The 20,730-nt window shown below is 37.4% G+C and overlaps 1 protein-coding gene across 3 annotated transcripts; it reads right to left on the minus strand.

The window, feature by feature from the left end:
- Nucleotides 1-8,063: 8,063 nt before the first annotated feature.
- On the minus strand, nucleotides 8,064-18,904 carry LOC120475417 (uncharacterized). Of its 3 annotated transcripts, XM_089129030.1 has the most exons (12): nucleotides 18,695-18,876; nucleotides 17,367-17,858; nucleotides 16,841-17,322; nucleotides 16,594-16,750; nucleotides 15,309-15,537; nucleotides 13,483-13,756; nucleotides 13,151-13,405; nucleotides 12,059-12,245; nucleotides 11,742-11,984; nucleotides 10,941-11,112; nucleotides 10,465-10,610; nucleotides 8,064-8,708 (listed from the first exon to the last, which is right to left on the minus strand). In XM_089129030.1, exons 3-12 carry the CDS (start codon nucleotides 17,216-17,218, stop codon nucleotides 8,545-8,547), a joined length of 2,205 nt encoding a protein of 734 aa, XP_088985156.1. In that variant the 5' UTR covers nucleotides 17,219-17,322; nucleotides 17,367-17,858; nucleotides 18,695-18,876; the 3' UTR covers nucleotides 8,064-8,544. The 3 variants fall into 3 exon arrangements, with proteins under 3 accessions (XP_088985156.1, XP_088985157.1, XP_039522037.2); XM_089129031.1 differs by having other exon boundaries at nucleotides 16,841-17,858; nucleotides 18,782-18,904; XM_039666103.2 differs by having other exon boundaries at nucleotides 16,841-17,858.
- Between the last annotated feature and the right edge of the window lie 1,826 nt (nucleotides 18,905-20,730).

The following is a 20,730-nucleotide window of genomic DNA, read 5'->3' on the forward strand; positions in this document are numbered from 1 at the left end:
TTCATCCCCATATATACCAATTGGCTTCATCACTGTCTCCTCTCCACCAGTAAGCTGGTGTGTGGTGAGCGTTCTGGCGCACTATGGCTGCTGTCGCAACATCCCGGTGGATGCTGCACACTGGTGATGGTTGAGGAGATTCCCCTCTCTATGTAAAGCGCTTTGAGTGCCGAGAAATGCGCTATATAAATGTAATGAATTATTAAATAAAGATTAATATTTTGAACATTCAATGAATTGCAGATGCACTTCCACTTACGATTTACTTTAGCTATTTAATTTAATTTATTTTTCATTACAATTTATTCACTTTAAATAAATAATAATATAAAAATATAGCTGCGAGCAGCGATTGTGGGCCCAAGCCGGTGGCACCGCAACCCCGGCGCCTTTAGTTACCTAAAGGCACCGGGATGGCGGTACCGCCAGCTTTGGCACTTCATCGCTGCTCGCAGCTATATTTAAGTATATATATGGTGCCTTTAGTGTTATTCTGCACGACGTGCAAAAACTTAACCCCCGCTTTTTTAAGTATATATATATAAATAACCCTCTTTATATATATATATATATATATACAGTGGCGGCTGGTGAAAAATATTGGAGGGGGGGCTGAATAACAGGGGGGTCCGGGGGTCCCCCCCCAGAAAATTTTGAATTTAGTAGATGTGATTTCCTGCATTCTGGTGCATTTTAGGCCTTAGGCCATGCCCTTACCTATACCAATAAAATAACTTAAACCAGTCAATAACAATGGTCAAATAATACAATAATAATAATAACAGTTTGACAGTTAATGATAATGAACAAGTTGCATGTTTATTATGCTCTGTGTGCTGACAGAAAAAGTGCAAACGCTTAATATTGATAAATTATAATATAGGTAATACAAAAATAATAGGTAATACAACAATCTAGTTTAATCAATCCCCAGCTGTAGACTACATATTTTTGACAAATTGACAATTGGATAATGGATAACGTGTTGATACTAGAGAAAGAGAGAGAGAAAAGGCTCTGAAAGAGAGGATGGGACAACATTCTTGAGGGTAACACCCAAGTATGAGAAGAAAGTTGATTTTAACTAGTATGAAACACAGTAATCTAGCTCAGAACTTAAAAACATCAAAAAACAAAGCAAACACACAGGTATTAATATTCCTATAACTATTTTAATATCAAACGTGTGTGAAACAGTGTTTATGTGTGTGTGAGTGACAGAGACAGACAGGTCAATTCCCACGACTAACTTTACATTATTTCCACTCGACGTCACTGGCGCTGCCATTCTGCTCTCATCTGAGGTAAAAAAAATGTCCCGTGGTGCGCGTGCACGGTGCACTCCCCTAATCTGATACTGTGGGCGATATTTTCAGCGCCCCCAAACCATAAAATTTGACGACGCTGATTGGCGAAATATAAACTTTTTTGCATAGCAACCGGGGAACCATTGGCTTAAATTCCAGCACTGTGGGGCTGAGCGAACTGGCGCCCTGAGAAGACAGCCTATTGGCTATACTACTACACCAACATGATAAAAGTAACGAAAGTGAATGCAAATATCATTCTGGTGAGTTCAAAACACTTTTCAAAGTAAAACCATTATTAGCATATAATTAACACAGATTATTTTTCAAAATGATAAATTATAATATATATTAAAAAAACAGACAGACAGGTCGGAGGGAGGGCGGCGCCCCAGCGCCCTCTATGGGCGAGCCGCCCCTGTATATATATATATATATATATATATATAAAGAGAGTATGTAAGAATGTACGAATAACTCGTTCATTCTAGTGTCCGTTCGTTCACAGACACTAGAATGAACGAGTTCACAGTAATGTTCATCAGGTCAGGCAGTAAAACAATACATTCAGTTCACCCAAAATATGAACGAGTTCTTGAACGTGAACGTGTTCAGGCACAACGTTTGGCAGCCTGAGTCTCGAGGATTTTTTTTGAGCAAGCATTGATTATGCGTGACACGGTCTCAATTTGCGGAACGCATGAATTGGGCTTTAAACGCTGTGCGCGCACGCACTACGCGGGACGGGTGGTCACCCTAAACGCTGGTCCTTCCCTGGCCTCCTCTGTCAGGGTGCGGTTCCGGGCTGCTATGCCGCCCACGTCCGGCCCGGTCATTCTGCTTCGCTGCACCACAGAGGGGACGTCTGTGGCTCGCGTGGCCCTGCTGGCACAGTTTTTGGTTGCCTCTCTGAGCTTCCTAACCTGTCCCACTGCGTCGCACAAGCCATCAGGCTCAGCTTGCTTGCGATTCAGTTCGCACAGTCTCCTCCCCGCTTCTAGGGAGTCCACTCCGCTTTGGTCAGTGGCTATGCCCCTATCATGAGAGCAGAGATTGTTGGTTTTATTATAGGCGTATTGAACATTTGTATAACCAAATAAATACTATATTTAGATTTTATTTTTTTTTGCGAAACTATGGTTAATTTGTGGTCATTCCAAACACAAATTCTGAAGTCTCGTGAGATTTTACGAGATTTCCTATGTTTACAGTCTAGACTCTAGTCTTTGTCACATCATGGCACACCACACCCTATAGGACAGTGTTTCCCAACCCTGTTCCTGGCTGCACACCAACACTGCGTGTTTTCCACACCCGATTCAACCCATCAGTTCATTAACCCATTTGATTATGAGCTGATGGGTTGAATCAGGTGTTTGATAAGGGAGACAAAGAATACACGCAGTGTTGGTGTGCCGCCAGGAACAGGGTTGGGAAACACTGCAATAGGAGCAAAATGGTTAAATCTAGGATTTTTTTTATGTGTGTGGTCTTTCACATTTTGAAAATCTTATAAGATGTAAAAAAAAATCCTTTGGTGTGTACCCAGCATTAGTTACATAAAAACGTACATTGGTCTAATTTGATACTAACTGCTAGTTGGTCAAACTAGTTCTTAAGACTCTGTCTTAACATAATGGCTATGTTTATGCAACTGTCCCCTGATATTAACAACCAGAATCACTGAAGGATAAACCCTATTTTAGTCACCATTAGGGTGATCAGTGTTTACTTTAGTTGGGCAGTTGACCTTTTAATGTTTAACTCAAGATTTTGTTTGACTGCTGTACATGAGTTATAACAGCTGGATGACCAAAGAGACAAGGTGTTTTCAGTCATGTTTAAACATAATCATCATTTGACCTGAATCACTGGACTTATTTAGAGCCTACTCTACTTTTTGACTTAAATGTAAAATGATCACAGCATCACAATGATTATATAGCAATTGATGTAAATATAAACCAAATTATATCCTAAATGTTGTTCTGAAAACTTTCTTATAGGCACACACAGACATCAAGACTCAGTGTATGAATCTCAACAATGGTGACAAACAGAATATTCAATTAGGAAAAGGCGATTACAATTACTAAGACAATTCAGATCATAATTTATTCACACTGCAATGCATGCTTTGCCAACAAATTAGCTATTTGCACTTGGTGCATTAATAAAATATAAATGAATATGATCAATAACATTAATGTAACTTGCATGACTAATCTTAATGCTCAGAAGTTTCTACAGCTGGAATCTCATGACAGAATAGATGTCGGATGCAGCCCTAAAAAATTGCACAGAATCTTGTGAGATGAGATAGCTGGCACATCATTTCACTGTCAGTTTGCAGTTTTTTCAGAAGAACATTTTAATTAAAAATTCTTAAGATTTACTGTAAGAACTAGGCTTGGCTGGCAGGATGCCACTACAAGCAGATATTAAAATGCCTGTTGTTGTGTAATAATGTGTGTGCCACAGTTGTAAGTAGGTCCAGTGAACTACGTGCTCTATATTAACCTGTGTACTTCAGGGCAGGACTGCTGAAAGCAAAGCTCAAATCAGTCAAAAGCTTTTTTCTTTTTTTTTTTTCCAAAAATATTTTTTAGATCTGTGTTCTAATTTTTTTTTAAATTTATTTAAAAACATGCACCATTAACAAAGAATCTCATGTTTTGTTTTTCCAATTTTGTTCCTCGTATGGATTTTTGGGGACTGGGATAAAGATAGTTTAGTTTTTTCAGTTATTTATTTATTTATACTAATCCAACAACTTGGCATCATATTGCATGATGCAATCCCTCTGTCAATATTTATTATTCCAGATATTTTGGAAGTTAAGATAAAAAAAAAAACTGAATCACAATAAGTTGGAATGTGTGATGAATTTAATTTCACCAAAGTAGTTTTAAGTTGTCATTAGTATCATAATGTTTTTAAACAGGGGTGAGCGGGGCATAAACTAACGCGCGGCTAGTTGTAACACACATGGTTTAATGCGTATTTAGTTGCCATATCAAGACCATATAGAGAAAAAATATAGTTGTTGGAAGTTTAAAATTAAAAAAAAATGTTTGAAAGAAGATACTGAACATTTAACAAAAAATAAATTTCTTAATTCAGTTATTATTTTGTTACTTTCAGTTTTGTTTGTTCCTCTGTAGTTTTAGTTTCCACTGAGTCATGTTCACACACAAAGATTCACGCATCCATGCACTTTACACACACCTTGGATTATAACATTCTCACACCTTATTCCTTTTTCTTTGTTTAAAGTTAATAGTTTTTGTTTTAGAATAAATAACCTGATTGGCCTATACCTGTTGTTCGTGTCTCCTCATTTTTGAAAGGCTATGAGCTGGCCTGTGACAAGTGGGAGCTCGTCCTCCACTTAAAGTTAGTTGTACTGAAATCTTACTTCAGTATTTTAGTTTACTTATACATTTTGTCACAGTTGGTTGAAGTTTTGTCAAGTTTGTCTTTGTCTAATATCATTGGTACATTTGTTTATTTGTAGTTTGGATATTTTTACTTTTGTTCTGGAGTTAACTTGGGTTAGAAGTTCTATTAGTTTGGTTCTGATTGCCAAACTTTTTGTTTGAGGTCACCTTCATAGAAATCAGTAAAAAATTAGAAGTTAATGATCACGCGATCTGAACATTAAAGGGATAGTTCACTTTGAAATGATTTTTGTTTCTGTGTGTTTTATCTTACCTCAAGGGCATCCAAGATGTAGGTGTCTTTGTTTCCACAGTATTTTCAATTTTGACATTTTTCGGTCAAACCGTTCTTGTCTGTCATATAATGGAGGTCTATGGTCACAAACCTCAAAGAGCATGCACAGAGAAGTCCAAATTAAACATGATTTTATGACTCGTAAATGTAAGTACACATTGATGGCCTAAGACACGAAACGAGCAGTTTGTGTAAGAAAACAAACAGTATTTATATCGTTTTTACCTCTTGTAACCACAGCCACGTCCAACTGATCTGAGGGCGTGGTCTTCCCAAGCGCCGGAAGTGATCTTAATGGTTGTGAAAAAAATTAAACGTTGCCTGTTGATATATCGAAATCCATTCGTCCATTGCGATTTCATGTATATCTAAATATGTTTAGATCTTCACAGTAAAAGGTTAAACTTCCAAAATCTCTGTGTAAACAATGTGAGAGATGACTTCCGGAAGTGTTTGCTCATCTGCAATACGTCTATAGGACGTTTACTGTCAGATGTCAAATAGACGTTTAGAAGATGTCTTTAAGATGTAATGGTTTAGAATGTATGTTAAACTGACACCTTAAAGATGTCTATCAGATGTTAATAAACAGCATAATTCCAGATAATACTTCACAAAGTTCATTATTTGGATGCGCTTTAAAGCCTTGCCGGTTTAACCTTTCATTTGCGTGCTGATGCACTGTTCTAACGTGCGCCTTTCTGAGCGCAAACAACCGAAGCGCATGTCTAACAACGCTTGGATACTGGTACTAGGCTAAGTTATCTTTTGAGTTTCGTTGCGCTAATTCTGTCAAATGCACACAAGGTTTACATAAACAGAGTTGGTAATGTCTAAAGTGGAAGCAAACATTTGCGAGTAAATATGGTGCGTATGTCATATATGTGTATATTAGATGCGTACCGCTAAAGTGACAGTAGCCTAATAGCAAACATACGAGCCCGTTCTCATCCCAAAGCGCCATATAGGACGCTTTTGCAAAAGCGTAAATATCCAACGCACATGGCACCCTTTAACGTGAAATGGGACGCAGATATATTTGGGCAGAAGGCGCCCCCTAGTGGTCTAACCCTTACCCTACACCTTACCTAAACTTAACCATAACCGAAGCGTCTCATTAGACGTTAAAGGGTGCCATGTGCGTTGGATATTTACGCTTTTGCAAAAGCGTCCTATATGGCGCTTTGGGATGAGAACGCGTTGAACATACTGGCGCTTCTCCTTAAGGCGGGCGTACACGGTGCGATTTTTTGCTGTTTTACGAGCTCGCAGATGATTTTTTTCACTCGGGGGAAATCGCGTGTAAATCGGTTATGCTCGCATGTCGCGGCTCGTATCGTGTGCGAGGAAGATACGAGCCGAGCCGAGCACCTCTCGACCTCCCGATAATTTTTAAGCATGTCGAAAAAGTTCGGGAGCTGTTGGCTTGCATTCGTGAGGTGTATGTGGTTGAATGAGCCGATTTGTCGATCTATCTGAATTTGACCAATCGGGAGCTGAGGAAATCCACAGAAGAAATACGAAAATGGTGTGGACTACTAGAAACACTGCTTTAATTAATGTTTTCATGATGACTTTGTGAAAGGTTAACTAAACAGCATCTGCCGTGTTCCTACTGGCCAGTATTTGGCATATTTCATTCTGAAACAACTGTAGGCTATGCTATTGTTTTTGATAGTGTTATACATTTCTTACAGATTCTTACACATCACGAAGATCATTAGGCTATGTTTGTATCCTCCTAAAAGCAATAACAGTTTGTCTACAGCCTAAGCTTTTTTTTATTAATGCCGACAGAACAATGTTGCCAGATATTGCTACGAAAAACAAGCAAAAACTAACAAAAACAAAGAAATTATATAAAAATCCAAAATAAGTTCAAAGCTTGTGTTTTGAAAATAAGATAAATATATTACGAACCACTTTAATAACTTCCTAAAGCGTGACATTAATCCAAAAAACAAGTCCAGATACTGGCACCTTTCCATTATGTGGATCTTGCAACACGGGATCTGGCACCCGCGCCCTCACTCTCACAACGCGCTCAAGCTCACTCAAGCCCCGTTCACGGCGATAGCTTCTCGGAGCAAAATGAATTGCAAACGCTCACATGAGGTGGTTTAAACGGCTAATTAATCATTCAGAGAGCTTGAAATTTATTTTTGAATGTGTAGCCTACCGTAACTATGTCCGTCCGGACGTCCGTTTCGCGGTGCTGAAAACGAGCCTATAGCAAAATAACCACGGCTTGTATCAATGTTTTATATGCAGTTATGAGAGTTTTTAGTGCGGAACTTTGTGCGATTTCTTCGGAATTCAGCAGGTCGTAAAATCGTGTCGTATATCACTGCCTCCATACGATTTTTGTATAAACGCACTCGTAAAGTGTGCCTGGGCATACGATCTTCCGACCGTCAGAATTCGTACCGTACGCCCGCCTTTAAAGGGAAAGTTCAATTTGTTCAAAAGTTCAATAATGACTGTTTCCATTTTTGGGGGATCTATCCTCTTTAAACGAGTGGTTGATAATGATTTCACTTTAGTTAGTGTGTAATGTTAATGTTTTAGCATAAACAACATCTGCCAAGTTACAACACTCAAAGTTAAGTTAGACTAGCAATAAATAACATGTAATAAAACATTTTTACCCTTAATAGTCACAGATCAAACTAACAGCCATCATGGTGGTTATATTAAATATGAAAACATTGTAGATAACTGCATATGAGAGAATGAACTGCTGAATATCATTATTGAAAAGAGCCGAGAAACAGAATATGCTCTAAATTGTTCAGAAAACTTTCCGCTATTATTATTCATAATATAGAATTGACGATATCTTTAGTCACACTGTGAATTAAACTGTAAATAAGATGTCAGTCTTCCCACAATGATCATTAAAAATATGAATACACAACTAGTAGATAAATGTGTAGAAATTACGTTTGTGCTGATCGAATGGCATGCGTGTTTTTCAAAAACTGGTAATGTTCAGGACACAAGAACCAAGTCACATTATTTATGCAATCATTTTATGGCGTTTATTAATGTACACATGAATGATTTGAGGCAGACTGCAGGTTGAGGAATATCAGATATCGATAACTTCACAATGTCGGTTTTTATTGCAATTATCAGAAACAGAAAACCACCAACCCAAAACAAACCTATATAAATATAATAGTATCATGTGAATTTATCTAGTCATTTATCATATCAAAATCTTTATCTATTGTATTTGTTTGGTAATGTGCCATGTACACAATTATTCAATACACTTAATACATCTCATAGACATTTTGGACAGCTGTCAACCAGTTTTTGAGTAACGAGTCACAACTTACTGTCAAATCTGTCCATATATATTATTATATATATTACCCAAATAACAAACTTGAGTACGGGCAAGAATAGTTCGGTGGAGATGGTGACTTACATCTGATTAAGAAAGGGATTGTGGGTTTATATGGTTGTTGGGTCACCGTGTGTTAGAGCGGTTCCCTCATAACCTGGACACATGACTAGCAACTGCGTCAGATTTCCCAGGTCGCTCGTACTGTGAACACAGCGATCCAGGAACAGCCACTGCTTTCAGATCAGCCACAAAGGGTGCCGGGTCCTGCATGACCTCGTTAAAGAGGATGTCCGTCAGCTCAGTCACATACTCTAAAACACAACGCATAGAGTTTGAGTCATTCATATGCTCTCAACGAACTGTTAGAGTAACTGCAATAGAAATTGTGTTTTTACAAATGTGGTACACCTCGTCACTCAGGTGGTGCCAAAATCTTGTAAATGCACAAATGTCGAATCATGTACACTACCGGTCAAAAGTTTTTTCTCTGTTTTTCTGAATTAATGAGTTAGTTTTTCATGAGAATTTTTTTTTTGCTCTGTTTTTCTGAATTAATGAGTTAATTTTTCATGAGAAAAAAAGTTTTTCTCTGTTTTTCTGAATTAATGAGTTAATTTTTCATGAGAAAAATTTTTTTTTGCTCTGTTTTTCTGAATTAATGAGTTAATTTTTCATGAGAAAAAAAGTTTTTCTCTGTTTTTCTGAATTAATGAGTTAATTTTTCATGAGAATTTTTTTTGCTCTGTTTTTCTGAATTAATGAGTTAATTTTTCGTGAGAAAAAAAGTTTTTGCTGTTTTTCTGAATTAACTCGTTAATTCAGAAAAACAGAGCAAAAAAAAAAATTCCATGAAAAATTAACTCATTAATTCAGAAAAACAGAGCAAAAAAAAAAATCCATGAAAAATTAACTCGTTAATTCAGAAAAACAGAGCAAAAAAAAAAAATTCCATGAAAAATTAACTCGTTAATTCAGAAAAACAGCAAAAAAAAAAAATTCCATGAAAAATTAACTCGTTAATTCAGAAAAACAGAGCAAAATATTTTTTTTTCTCATGAAAAATTAACTCGTTAATTCAGAAAAACAGAGCAAAAACTTTTTTTCTCATGAAAAATTAACTCGTTAATTCAGAAAAACAGAGTCGATTTTTTTTCTTCAAGTGAATGCCATACGCCTCCGTACTTCTGCTCACCAAGGCTGCTTTATTTGATGAAAAAAAATGACAGTAATATTGTGAAATATTATGACAATTTAAAATGACTGTTTTCTATTTTAATATATTTTAAAATGTAATTTGAAAGCTGAATTATCACATCAGATTACACATCAGTTTTAGTGTCACATGATCCTTCAGAAATCATTCTAATATGCTGATTTTATGCTCAAAAAACATAAATTATTATTTTCAATGTTGAAAACAGTCGTGTACCATTTTTTCCCCAAAAATTCTATGATAATAGAAAGTTCAAAAGCACAGAATTTATTTAAAAAATAATCTTTTCTAACATTATAAATGTCTTTACTGTAACTTTTGATCAATTTAACTCGTCCTTGATGAATAAAAGTATTTTATAATTTCTTTCCCCAAAAAATAAAAAATAAATTCTTACTGACCCCAAACTTTTGAATGGTAGTGGTTAATGTTACAAAAACTTTCCATTTCAGATCATTTCTGTTCTTTTGAACTTTCTATATACATCAGAGAATCCTGAAATAAAAATGTAAAAAACGGTTTTCAACATGGATAATAATCATAAATGTTTCTTGAGCATCATATTATAATAATTTCTGTAGGATCATGTGACACTGAAGACTGGAGTAATGATGCTTTGATCACAGGAATAAATTACACTTCACTATATATATTCACATAGAAAACCGCTATTTTAAATTGTAATAATATTTCACAATATTACTGTTTTGTTTTTTTTATCAAATAATTGCAGCCTTGGTGAGCAGAAGAGACTTCTTTTAAAAACATAAAAAAATCTTACTGATCTAAAACTTTTGACTGGTAGTGTATACGTTAGTATGGCGACACCAAAAGACAATTGAGAATGAACTAACCCGTAGAGTATTTGGTCTTCATCATGGACACATGATCCCCTCTCTTGGCTTTGGGAACTTTAATGTTGAACTGCAGTTCTCCGGCTGCCGTCCTCGCTTGGGTACGGCCAGAGTTTTCATTGAAGTGCAATGCAGCCAGGTAAAGTCTGAAAAGAGGTGTATGGGATTACACCAGCATGAGGACACCATATTTTGTAAGTGCCAATATTGTTTTAAATAATAATAATAAAAAAAAATCATTTGCACAAAGCAAGCAAATCCACTTTTCCGTGTTGATTTAAACCACATCAACATTTGTAATGCCTGTAGGATTCAGATTGAATGCTTTTAAATACCGTTAAAAGTTATACATTTTTGCAAAATCCATTTTTAATGCCCGCGGAAACCCCGTCTAATCGGTTCACATGGACACCAAAATGAAAAGCTTCCGCTGCACACTCGCCGCTCATGTAGACAGTGATTTCTATACAATTTACCTGCAGAGCATCCCTAAGTATGAGAAGGCCACGTTTTTTGGTGCGAACCGCAGAATCTCACTGTGAAACGCCTCCAAGGCAGATGATTGGTGGACAGGGCTCAGCTTTTTCACATCACCAAGAACACGCTTGTTCATCAGCACCTTCTCCAGCTTGTAGATGGCCTTCGTTCCTAGAGGACGACGGAGAATAACCAACACATTAAAGATGATGAGTGCATACTATCAGCGTAGCCCTAAAACCGTATTCACTTTATAGCCCTTAATCCTGTAATTGTGGACAAATGTGGGCACAGAGGACGCAGGTGTGATCCTAATTTTTATTTATTCTAAATGTTATTTTACTAAAGTTTTGTCTATCCATTTATGGTGTTTATTTTTATTTTAGGGGTATTTTTGAATTTATTTACTTAAAAAAAGTACCATATTTTCTATGAAAATTATTTTAATGCAAATGTAGTTTTATTTTTTGTTTAACTACATTAAAATATCATTCCAATAAGTTCTTAGAGGTAAAACCTAAATTAAGTGACTTTGCGGTCACCTGCTGTCTAAAATAAGAATGCTCTAAATTACAGTTTTTCCCATTCATTTCTATGGGTGCCCATTTTTGACCCAAATACAAGATTAAGGAGTTTTTTTTTCACACACTTAACATTGTAGAATTGAGTCAAAAAAATGTGTGTTTAGGAGGCAAACTTAGGAAAAGTAGCCAAGTCTTGTACCGCTCATCAAAACTATTTTGCCCACATTTGTCCAGAATCCAGTTTTAGGGATAAATGCTATTGACCAGTGGGCGTACCGGGCTTCAGCCACTTGTTTTTGCCAGTGGAGGGAGGGTGGAGGCACTTGGGGAAGAGCGGATGTTCATGGACGTGCACATTCTGGACGTGGTTGAGAAGAGACGTCCATTTCGCCACTGTTTGCTCTCCATCTGATGACCCGGATGCTGACCAGTAGAGGTGATTTTTAATGCTCTTCTTCCACATTTTGACCTTGTTGCAGTGTTTCTCCTTTGAAACGGCATCTATCTTCTTGTTGAGCGCTGAGAACAGATTAAAAAGATGTGTTCAACAGTGATGCTAATGTTGATGCTACAAATAATCAAAATGATCCTACCTTTACATAAACGCCACGCATCATAAAAGTGGTCAACGTCGGGTTTCTGTTCCTGGAGGAACTTCTGCACCCGTGTGTGTCGGTCTGTCACCAGGGAAGATACTGTCACACCAGATTTTTCTAGAAATCCCAGACTCCGGATTAGCCCTTCCTTTTCCATACGGACACTGCTTCCCACTTCACTGCTCTGTGGATCATAAACAGACATAACATTTCTTTAACCCTCTGGGGTCACACTCGGGACATTCGGGTCAAAATTGACCCAAAGGGCGGGATTCATATTTAAAAAAGAAAATCACAATTTTTTTTTAACTTGTTTTTTTTATAATATTTTTTATTTTATTTTTTGGTGTTTTGAGAAAATTAAAAAAAAAAAAAAAATTATAATTAGTATTAATGCAATATTTATGACCAAATTTTCCCCCATTGAATATAATAGAAAAATATATTTTGAATTTTTTTATTTTTTATTTTTTTTAAGCTGTATTTCATTTTGGAGTCAAGCCTAGGCCTCATAAAAGCAATTTTTGAAATTAGATGGATGCCATCTCGCGGACAAACTGAGCTTTTTAAAAACGCAAAACACATGTATAATCTGAATTTTTTGGTGTGTTTGTGTATTAAGGTGTGTTTGTGTGTGTGTGGATGTGTCTGTTTTGCACTCTTGATGTTTTATAGATTCACCCCTTCACTGTCGTGTGCTTTTTTTGAAGATCGTTGCTGATTTGTAGATTGTACGCACAAAAAAACTCATTATTTTCACATTTTTGCCAATTTCCCATTCATTTCCTATGCGGGCCATTTTTGACCCGAAGGTGCTGAGTGCGACTATTTTTTTTACGACCACTTAGACTTTTCAAATCCTGTCCCCAATTTTTTTGGGTGTTCATATACCAAGTACCAACAAAGTCACCAAGTTTCGGACCATTCCGATATATCTACGATTTTTAACTTTTTTTTTTTATTTAAACGCTTCGGGTCATTATTGACCTGAAGAACCCCAGAGGGTTAAATACTGACTTCTAAAGCCTTTCTCAAAACGTTTCCCTGGCAAATTCGGCCTACATTTTTTTTTATTTATAATCCACGTACCTGTACGAGCTGGATATCCACAATTTTGTTAGTGCGGAGATCCATCATGGAGTACGAGCCGTACTTTGCGCACTGTCCTCGCCCGTCAGCTCTCATATCCCCCCCGAGAGACACAGTTCCTCTCTGTTTTAGTCGCTCAAGCAGGTCGCTCTGGTGTGATCTCCACTTACGCAGCACAGACGGCAGGATGAAGTTGCGCACATGATTTCGGTGTGTCGTTCTGCTGAAGGTTCTCACGCGCAGTGCGTTGAGCACCTGTGAAGCAAATCAGAAATAGCATGAACTACATCTGGCCTCAACTTTTGAAAATAAATGTCATTGTTTGTACGAACCTGGTTGGTCTGCATGAACGAGCCGCCGGTGTAGTAGACAGCGGCTGATAGGTGCAGATTTCCCGCCGGAGAGCTGCCCAGAAGAGGCTGACTCCTCCACTCTCGGCTGTATGAACAGCTCTGGCACTTCTGGGTCACAGAGAGGAACGTCCCTTTCACAAATTTGATCACCTTGCAGACGCTCGAGCAGGTGGGGCAGGTCTTAAAAAGCTCAAGCAGACACTCCTCATATACCAAGTATTTCACCATGTCCTGTGGCCGCTTGGTTGGTGCTCTATTGACAAAGGAAAACACACAGACACACAAAAAAGACTTGTTACAAAGTGTATTATTTAATTTATTTAAAATGAAATGTATATTTTTAACCTTCATAGTAAAATAACACAACAATCACATCAGCGTCAATTAAAATTATGTTGAGGAAGAGATTGTTCATAATGTGTTAAGCTCTATGTCCCGATCCACGTCATCGATATCATGCTGCTGGCCCAGAATGCTAAAAAATATGATCCGATACCTATCCAACACAAACCATGGGAAAATCTAGCTTAAACCATCGCCTAAATGCTTGAATATTACCGCCACATCCAGTTAAGCGGCACAGCCGGTCAGGTGATAACAGTAGTGGCCAATCAAGGCCTGTTCACACCGGGCCGAATTTCGCGCGCGTTATTCGCCGACGTTTAACGCCTCGTGACTAAACAAAGGGCGCCAATCAGTGTTGTGCAAGTTACTTCCAAACTGTAATACATTAGGTATTACTTGTTACTGTTATTTAAAAGTAATTCATTACCTTACAATATTACTGTCTCAGAATTGTAATGCGTTACATTACTCATGTATTACTTTTGAGTTACTTTCATCAAAATAACTAAGTAGAACTTAACTTTTCACACGACTCAGATCCACGAACCTACAGAATCGCGACACACCTCTTCCAACTCCAGCGTTATTCTCCTTACCGTCCAGATCCAATGCTGCCTTATCTGTAAATTAGGCTATTAGTATTATTTGAAGTTAACATTATAAAATACGTAGACCTACACCACAAAACTAGTCGAGGATAAATTATTTAAAATTGGGGAAGTCCAGCATTATGGACATGACATTTGCAGTCAAAACTTGAAATAAAAATTCTCAGAAAATACATGTACATAGGCTACTTCCTTAAAGTACTCCAGACATTAGACAAATATCAGTCTATGTTTTATTTTTAATATTAGGGAAAAGACACACATTCATGCGTGACAAAAAAATAGGAGGCAAAATATATTTTTTGTAATTCTGTTCATTACACTGCCCAAATCGGATGAGGAAGGGTTGGCTCTCCAGTCTCCATAGAACTTAAAATATTCATTTTATTTTAGTTTTCGTGTTAGCATTTATGAGGAAAAAACAATGTTACAGACGCGACCGCTCTGAACTGGCACTAAAAGACTGCTTTAAAACTTTCACATAGTCTGTTGCCTTTAAGAAGTAAAAGCAGACAATACACTGTAATACAACTGTAATACAAGCCTCACTGAACATGTAACGAGTAAAATATTACTGAAAATTGATTAGTAATGCCTTACACTACTGCGTTACAGCAAAAAGTAATATGTTACTGTAATGTATTACTTTTGTAATGCGTTACTCCCAACACTGTATGACCAGCACCTGAGCAGTATTTTTATTATTACTATTAGTATTGATTCAAGAATAAAAATAAAAATATCGGATTGATATCGGTATCGGCAAATATAGCCAAAGCTGCGGCATCGGTATATGAAGTGAAAAAGTGGTATCGGGACATCCCCATCTAGAACAAACAAAAGTTAACTTACTGTTCACTGGTGGTGTCAACCAATTCAGACATGCTGGAGTCATCAGGATCTGTAATATTGAAACCCATTACAGATTCCTGAAAAGAGGGAAACTCCAGGAGAGGGCGCTTTGATGGTCTATCAGGTGATCCTGCTCTCCGCTTCAGTGTAGATGAAGAGCAGAGCAGAGGAAGCAGGGATGTGGTGTTGGTCATAGTGGCACTCCTCGTGACTACAGTAGCTTGAGAACCTGGGAAATATATAGAGATACGGAGAGTAATAAGAGTTCTTTATGTATAGTGTTTATATTTGTAACAGAGGCAGAGCTATACAAGTACAATTACAATTCTGTCCAAGATTTCATACAGGGCGCATGACATTCATCACAATGTTACTGGAAGTAAAAAGAAATTAATTAGTGTGAGAGTCAAGTCGAAAAAAAGTTTTGTTTTTTTTCATATTTAAAGCCCAATTTACAAAAGAGTAAAGTACTACTAAACTACTAGCCGAACTAATAAAGTTAAATTCTTATTAAAGGCAAGAAATCACTATTCAGTAAAAAATACATGAATTACAAATAATAGTCTATCGAAGGTACAAATAAACTAAGGTTTAACCATTCATTTCAGGTTAAAAAAAGAAAAGAGAATTCAATTCAGAGTTTGTGTGCGCCTCTGTGCAATGTTATCAATATTATGGTTTAACCCTAAAACCATGTTCTGGACAAATGTGGGCAAAATAGTTTTGATTTATTTTTATAATCTGAGCGGTACAAGACTTGGCTACTTTTCCTAAGTTTGCCTCCTGAACACACACAATTTTTTTTTGACTCAATTCTACAATGTTAAGTGTGTGAAAAAAAACCTCCTTAATCTTGTATTTGGGTCAAAAATGGGCACCCATAGAAATGAATGAGAAAAACTAATTTACAGCATTCTAAAATAAGCCAAAATAAGACACCAGGTGACAAAGTCACTTCATCTTTAGGTTTTAGCTCTAAGAACTTGGAATGATATTTTAATGTAGTTAAAAAAAATAAAACATAAAAATAAGCATAATTTACATAGAAAAATATGGTACTTTTTGAAGTAAATAAATTCAAAAATACCCCCAAAATAAAAAAAAACACCATAAATGGATAGAAAAAACTTTATCGAAGAAATAAAAAATTAGGATCACACCCGAGTCCACAATTACAGGATTAAGGGCTATAAAGTGAACACGGTTTGAGGGCTACAATCCACTGAATGTGAAAACAAGTGCACATTTCAAAAAGACAAACTAGGCACTTGATCTCTCAGCACACCTGTTTTATTAGCCACGGTCCGTTCCCCCACACAGGGATCTGTCTGACATCCCACTTCTCGAGTGACTTTCTGCGTGTCGTTACGCTGGCACTGGGTCTCTCTTGTGGTTGGAAGCTGGCACGGCTTTATTAACAGGTAATAGTTGACATTACTTGTCTAAGGAATCATAGTGAGGGACATAAACATCACGTTAGAGGGTTGCAGAATATTGTTGAATACCTATTTTAATTATAACAAAGCACTTACACTCACTGGTGGGCTCACTCTGCTGATGATGGCTGTAGGTGTCGGCTGGACGGGAGGAGGAGGGGGAGGGGGAGGAGGAGGAGGAGAAGGAGGAAGAATGAGGCGGGAGATCGTCGGTTCGGCCCCGTTCGCCAGTAACAGCGGATTATGAGTGAATCCCAGTTGTCTCTGATGGAAGTTTATAAAACAATCCTGTGTAAAATGGTCACTACAGAGGCGGGTGTTGGCGGTGAACCTCAGCTCTATAGTAAGGTGTCTCTTCACAAAATTAATCCACTTCTTCTTCATTTGCTCGTTTTTCGGAAATTTAAATAAGGACACCGGTCTGTTTGGTATGTGATAGTATGCAGGTAATATGCATTTCCGTGACGGATGCATAGCTAGCAAGCTGTAGTATCCAATAGTACTGCCTGTTACCCACGATTGAGCGGCAAACTGATGCGAATGTGCTCTAGTTATATTATTAGGGGCGGGGCCAGGACCTCAGCGGCTCGTGCGTCAACAGCAGTAGGGGCGGGGCCAGGACCTCAGCGGCTCCAGTGCGTCAACAGCAGTAGGGGCGGGGCCAGGACCTCAGCGGCTCGTGCGTCAACGACAGTAGGGGCGGGGCCAGGACCTCAGCGGCTCGTGCGTCAACGACAGTAGGGGCGGGGCCAGGACCTCAGCGGCTTGTGCGTCAACGACAGTAGGGGCGGGGCCAGGACCTCAGCGGCTTGTGCGTCAACGACAGTAGGGGCGGGGCCAGGACGTCAGCAGCTCCAGTGCGTCAACAGCAGTAGGGGCGGGGCCAGGACCTTAGCGGCTCCAGTGCGTCAATGACAGTAGGGGCGGGGCCAGGACCTCAGTGGCTCCAGTGCGTCAACGGCAGTAGGGGCGGGGCAGGACCTCAGCGGCTTCAGTGCGTAAACAACAGTAGGGGCGGGGCCAGGACCTCAGTGGCTCCAGTGCGTCAATGACAGTAGGGGCGGGACCAGGACGGCTCCAGTGTGTCAGAACCACCGTTTTAGCCCAAAAAATTCTGAAAACAACAATGGTGAAAAACTATTTACCAGTCTATCTCCATAGCCTTTATGCAAGCCGAACTTAGCCCCGCCCACAACATTTGAGGTCGGGAAGTTCCTACTTGATGTAACTCAAAACATTTAATTTTATATCTAGCCATCAGTTTTATGTAAAATGTTTGGTTGATTTAAATTAAAAGTCTTAGTCTTGTTAGTGTAAAGTACATTTCTTTAAATTAAAGTAAAATTATTGGTTGCCGTTGTCACGTGACTTCTAACGACTTAAAATAAAATTAACTAATTTTTCCATTTCCACAACAAAACAGTGCAAATAGACACTCGATAGCATCATGACGTGATTCATAATGAGACCGCTCGAACTCTGCATCGCTAATCATTCCAGAATCGACTTGATTTCAAGTTATCTGTAGTTATTATCTGAGATTTCTATTAAGATTACTGAAAAGGGTCAAAATGAACAGTAATGAATTAATAGAATTGAAAATACACCCACTTGAGTGGTTTATTTGATTTCGTGCATATTATTATTCTGCTGCTGTTTAAATTAACGTTCTTCACGTTGCTATTTACGCAAGGCATGATGCCATATCACGAGGTCATGTCTTGATTTAAAGTTTTAAATAACGCCTGTAGATCAATGAATTTTGTCCAGAGCGGAGGGAGACTAGTTTTTTAGTAAAATTAGGAATGAGGTCGTAGCCTATGTGTGCTTTTACAACGTTTAGCTCACGAGTTTATGATCTTGGAAAAAATAGAATTTGTTACAGAGTGACCCGTCTCTGTGTTTGGTTTGGTCACACACACACACACAAACAACTTATCTTAACGTTACCTCGTTCCCTGCTGGGTCGATTAGCACGCTGGATTTCACACACCCAAAAATATCCACTCCATTTCCATCGCTGACAGACACACTCACCTAAGTTGTCTTTTGATTTTCGTTTTGTTTGTTCAATCACATTCATCAATACTCGTATGTGATCATTGTTTGGTTCCGTCTTTCGGTCTTTTATGTTGTGTTTATCGGCTGGCCAGACTCGAGCGCCACACAGTGGCCTGGATGAATATATAAATAAATACTGTATAGAAATATATAAATATATTGAAATGTTTTCCAAAAAAACAAATGTATTTTTTTTTTTTTGCAACATTTCAGGCATTGTTTATATACTTTAGACAGGGGACAACGCATATATTCACAACGAAGTAAATTATAGCTTGCAGTCTTAAATGCAACTTACATGAAAAGCATTAATAGGGGTGTAGCCGGTAACACTTTAGAATACGGTTCCTTCGTAAATGAATAACTACACAAGAACTAATGAGTAACACAATATTAACAATCTAGTAACTATTATTAACTAACAAGAAACTCTGATTAACGAACTAGTAAGTAATAGCGCACAGACGAAAGTGGTAGTTCACTATTAACTAATCAATAACTACTGTTTTTTTAATACTTTCCAGAGAACTACTGAAAAAGTTTATTAAAAACAATCTAGTAACTACTATTAACTAAAAGAAACTCTTATTAACGAATTAGTAGCTCACAGATGAAAGTGTTACTAGATACTTCTGTGGGAATTACTAATTATTTGGATTCGTATTATAAAGTGAAGATCATTGGAACTAACTAGTAATTACTCAAGTGTTACTACATGATCTAGTCATGATTTGTGCAAATGTTTGAGATTTTTTGGTGAACTTTAGTAACTTTTATAAAATGTCTTTAGTAACACTTGAGTAATTACTAGTTAGTTCCAATGATCTTCACTTTATAATACGAATCCAAATAATTAGTAATTCCCACAGAAGTATCTAGTAACACTTTCATCTGTGAGCTATTACTTACTAATTCGTTAATAAGAGTTTCTTTTAGTTAATAGTAGTTACTAGATTGTTAATAAACTTTTCCAGTAGTTCTCTGGGAAGTATTAAAAAAATAGTAGTTATTGATTACTTAATAGTGAACTACCACTTTCGTTTGTGCGCTATTACTTACTAGTTCGTTAATCAGAGTTTCTTGTTAGTTAATAGTAGTTACTAGATTGTTAATATTGTGTTACTCATTAGTTCTTGTGTAGTTATTCATTAACGAAGGAACCGTATTCTAAAGTGTTACTGTGTAGCCTATAATAGAGACTACATAAAAAAATGGAGACCACAACTAGCACACTAACAATTTTCTGGGCCTGTGGGTTAGTAAAAATAAATGTTTGTGTATATTAGCTGGTAATAGTGTATTTTTGTCATTCAAAGAGGGAAACTGACTGCAGATGTAAACCGTGACATTATTTCAAGAATGAGATTTGGGCATACTGGACTGAATAGTACACTGAAGTTAATAGGGAAACATGAAACTGGGATGTGTGAGATCTGTAATATCAAAGAAACAGTAGAGCATGTTATTATTTATTGTCAAAAGTATAATGAGGAAAGGATGAGGCTGAGAAACTGGTTGAGAAAAGAAAAAATTAGATTGGATATGAAGGAATTATTACAAATGAATTCAGGTCATGTAGGATATAGAGCCATATTTGTCTTTTTGAATAAAACAGGTCTTAATAGAAGGATATACATTTTGTTGTCTTAGGAAATTGTATTTATTGATAATGTATGAATATTAATGATGTTAATGAATATTTATTAAAGTTATGTATTGGTGTTATTATGGTTTTATGTATTTATATTTAAAGGGCAGTGAGGAAAAGCTATTTTGATCCACACTCCATATCAGAAGGTGGCGGTAATGCACACCTAAAAGTTGTTTGCCAACCGCCAATAAAAAAAGAAGAAGAAGAAGAAGAAGAAGAAGATGTAAACCGTAAATTCTGCATTAATTCCTCTAACTGAACTGAAGAGGGCAGC

The sequence above is a fragment of the Pimephales promelas genome, chromosome 3 (genome assembly GCF_988280905.1).
Source record: "Pimephales promelas chromosome 3, fPimPro1.hap1.1, whole genome shotgun sequence".
Lineage (NCBI taxonomy): Eukaryota > Metazoa > Chordata > Actinopteri > Cypriniformes > Leuciscidae > Pimephales > Pimephales promelas.

Coding starts and splice junctions, on each gene's coding strand:
- LOC120475417 (XM_089129031.1), bottom strand. CDS start 17,218: ATGCATCCGTCACGGAAATGCATATTACCTGCATACTATCACATACCA. Junction 11,985..12,058: donor TGCGTGGCGTTTATGTAAAG/GTAGGATCATTT, acceptor ATCTGTTCTCAG/CGCTCAACAAGAAGATAGAT. Junction 11,113..11,741: donor AAACAAGTGGCTGAAGCCCG/GTACGCCCACTG, acceptor GTCGTCCTCTAG/GAACGAAGGCCATCTACAAG.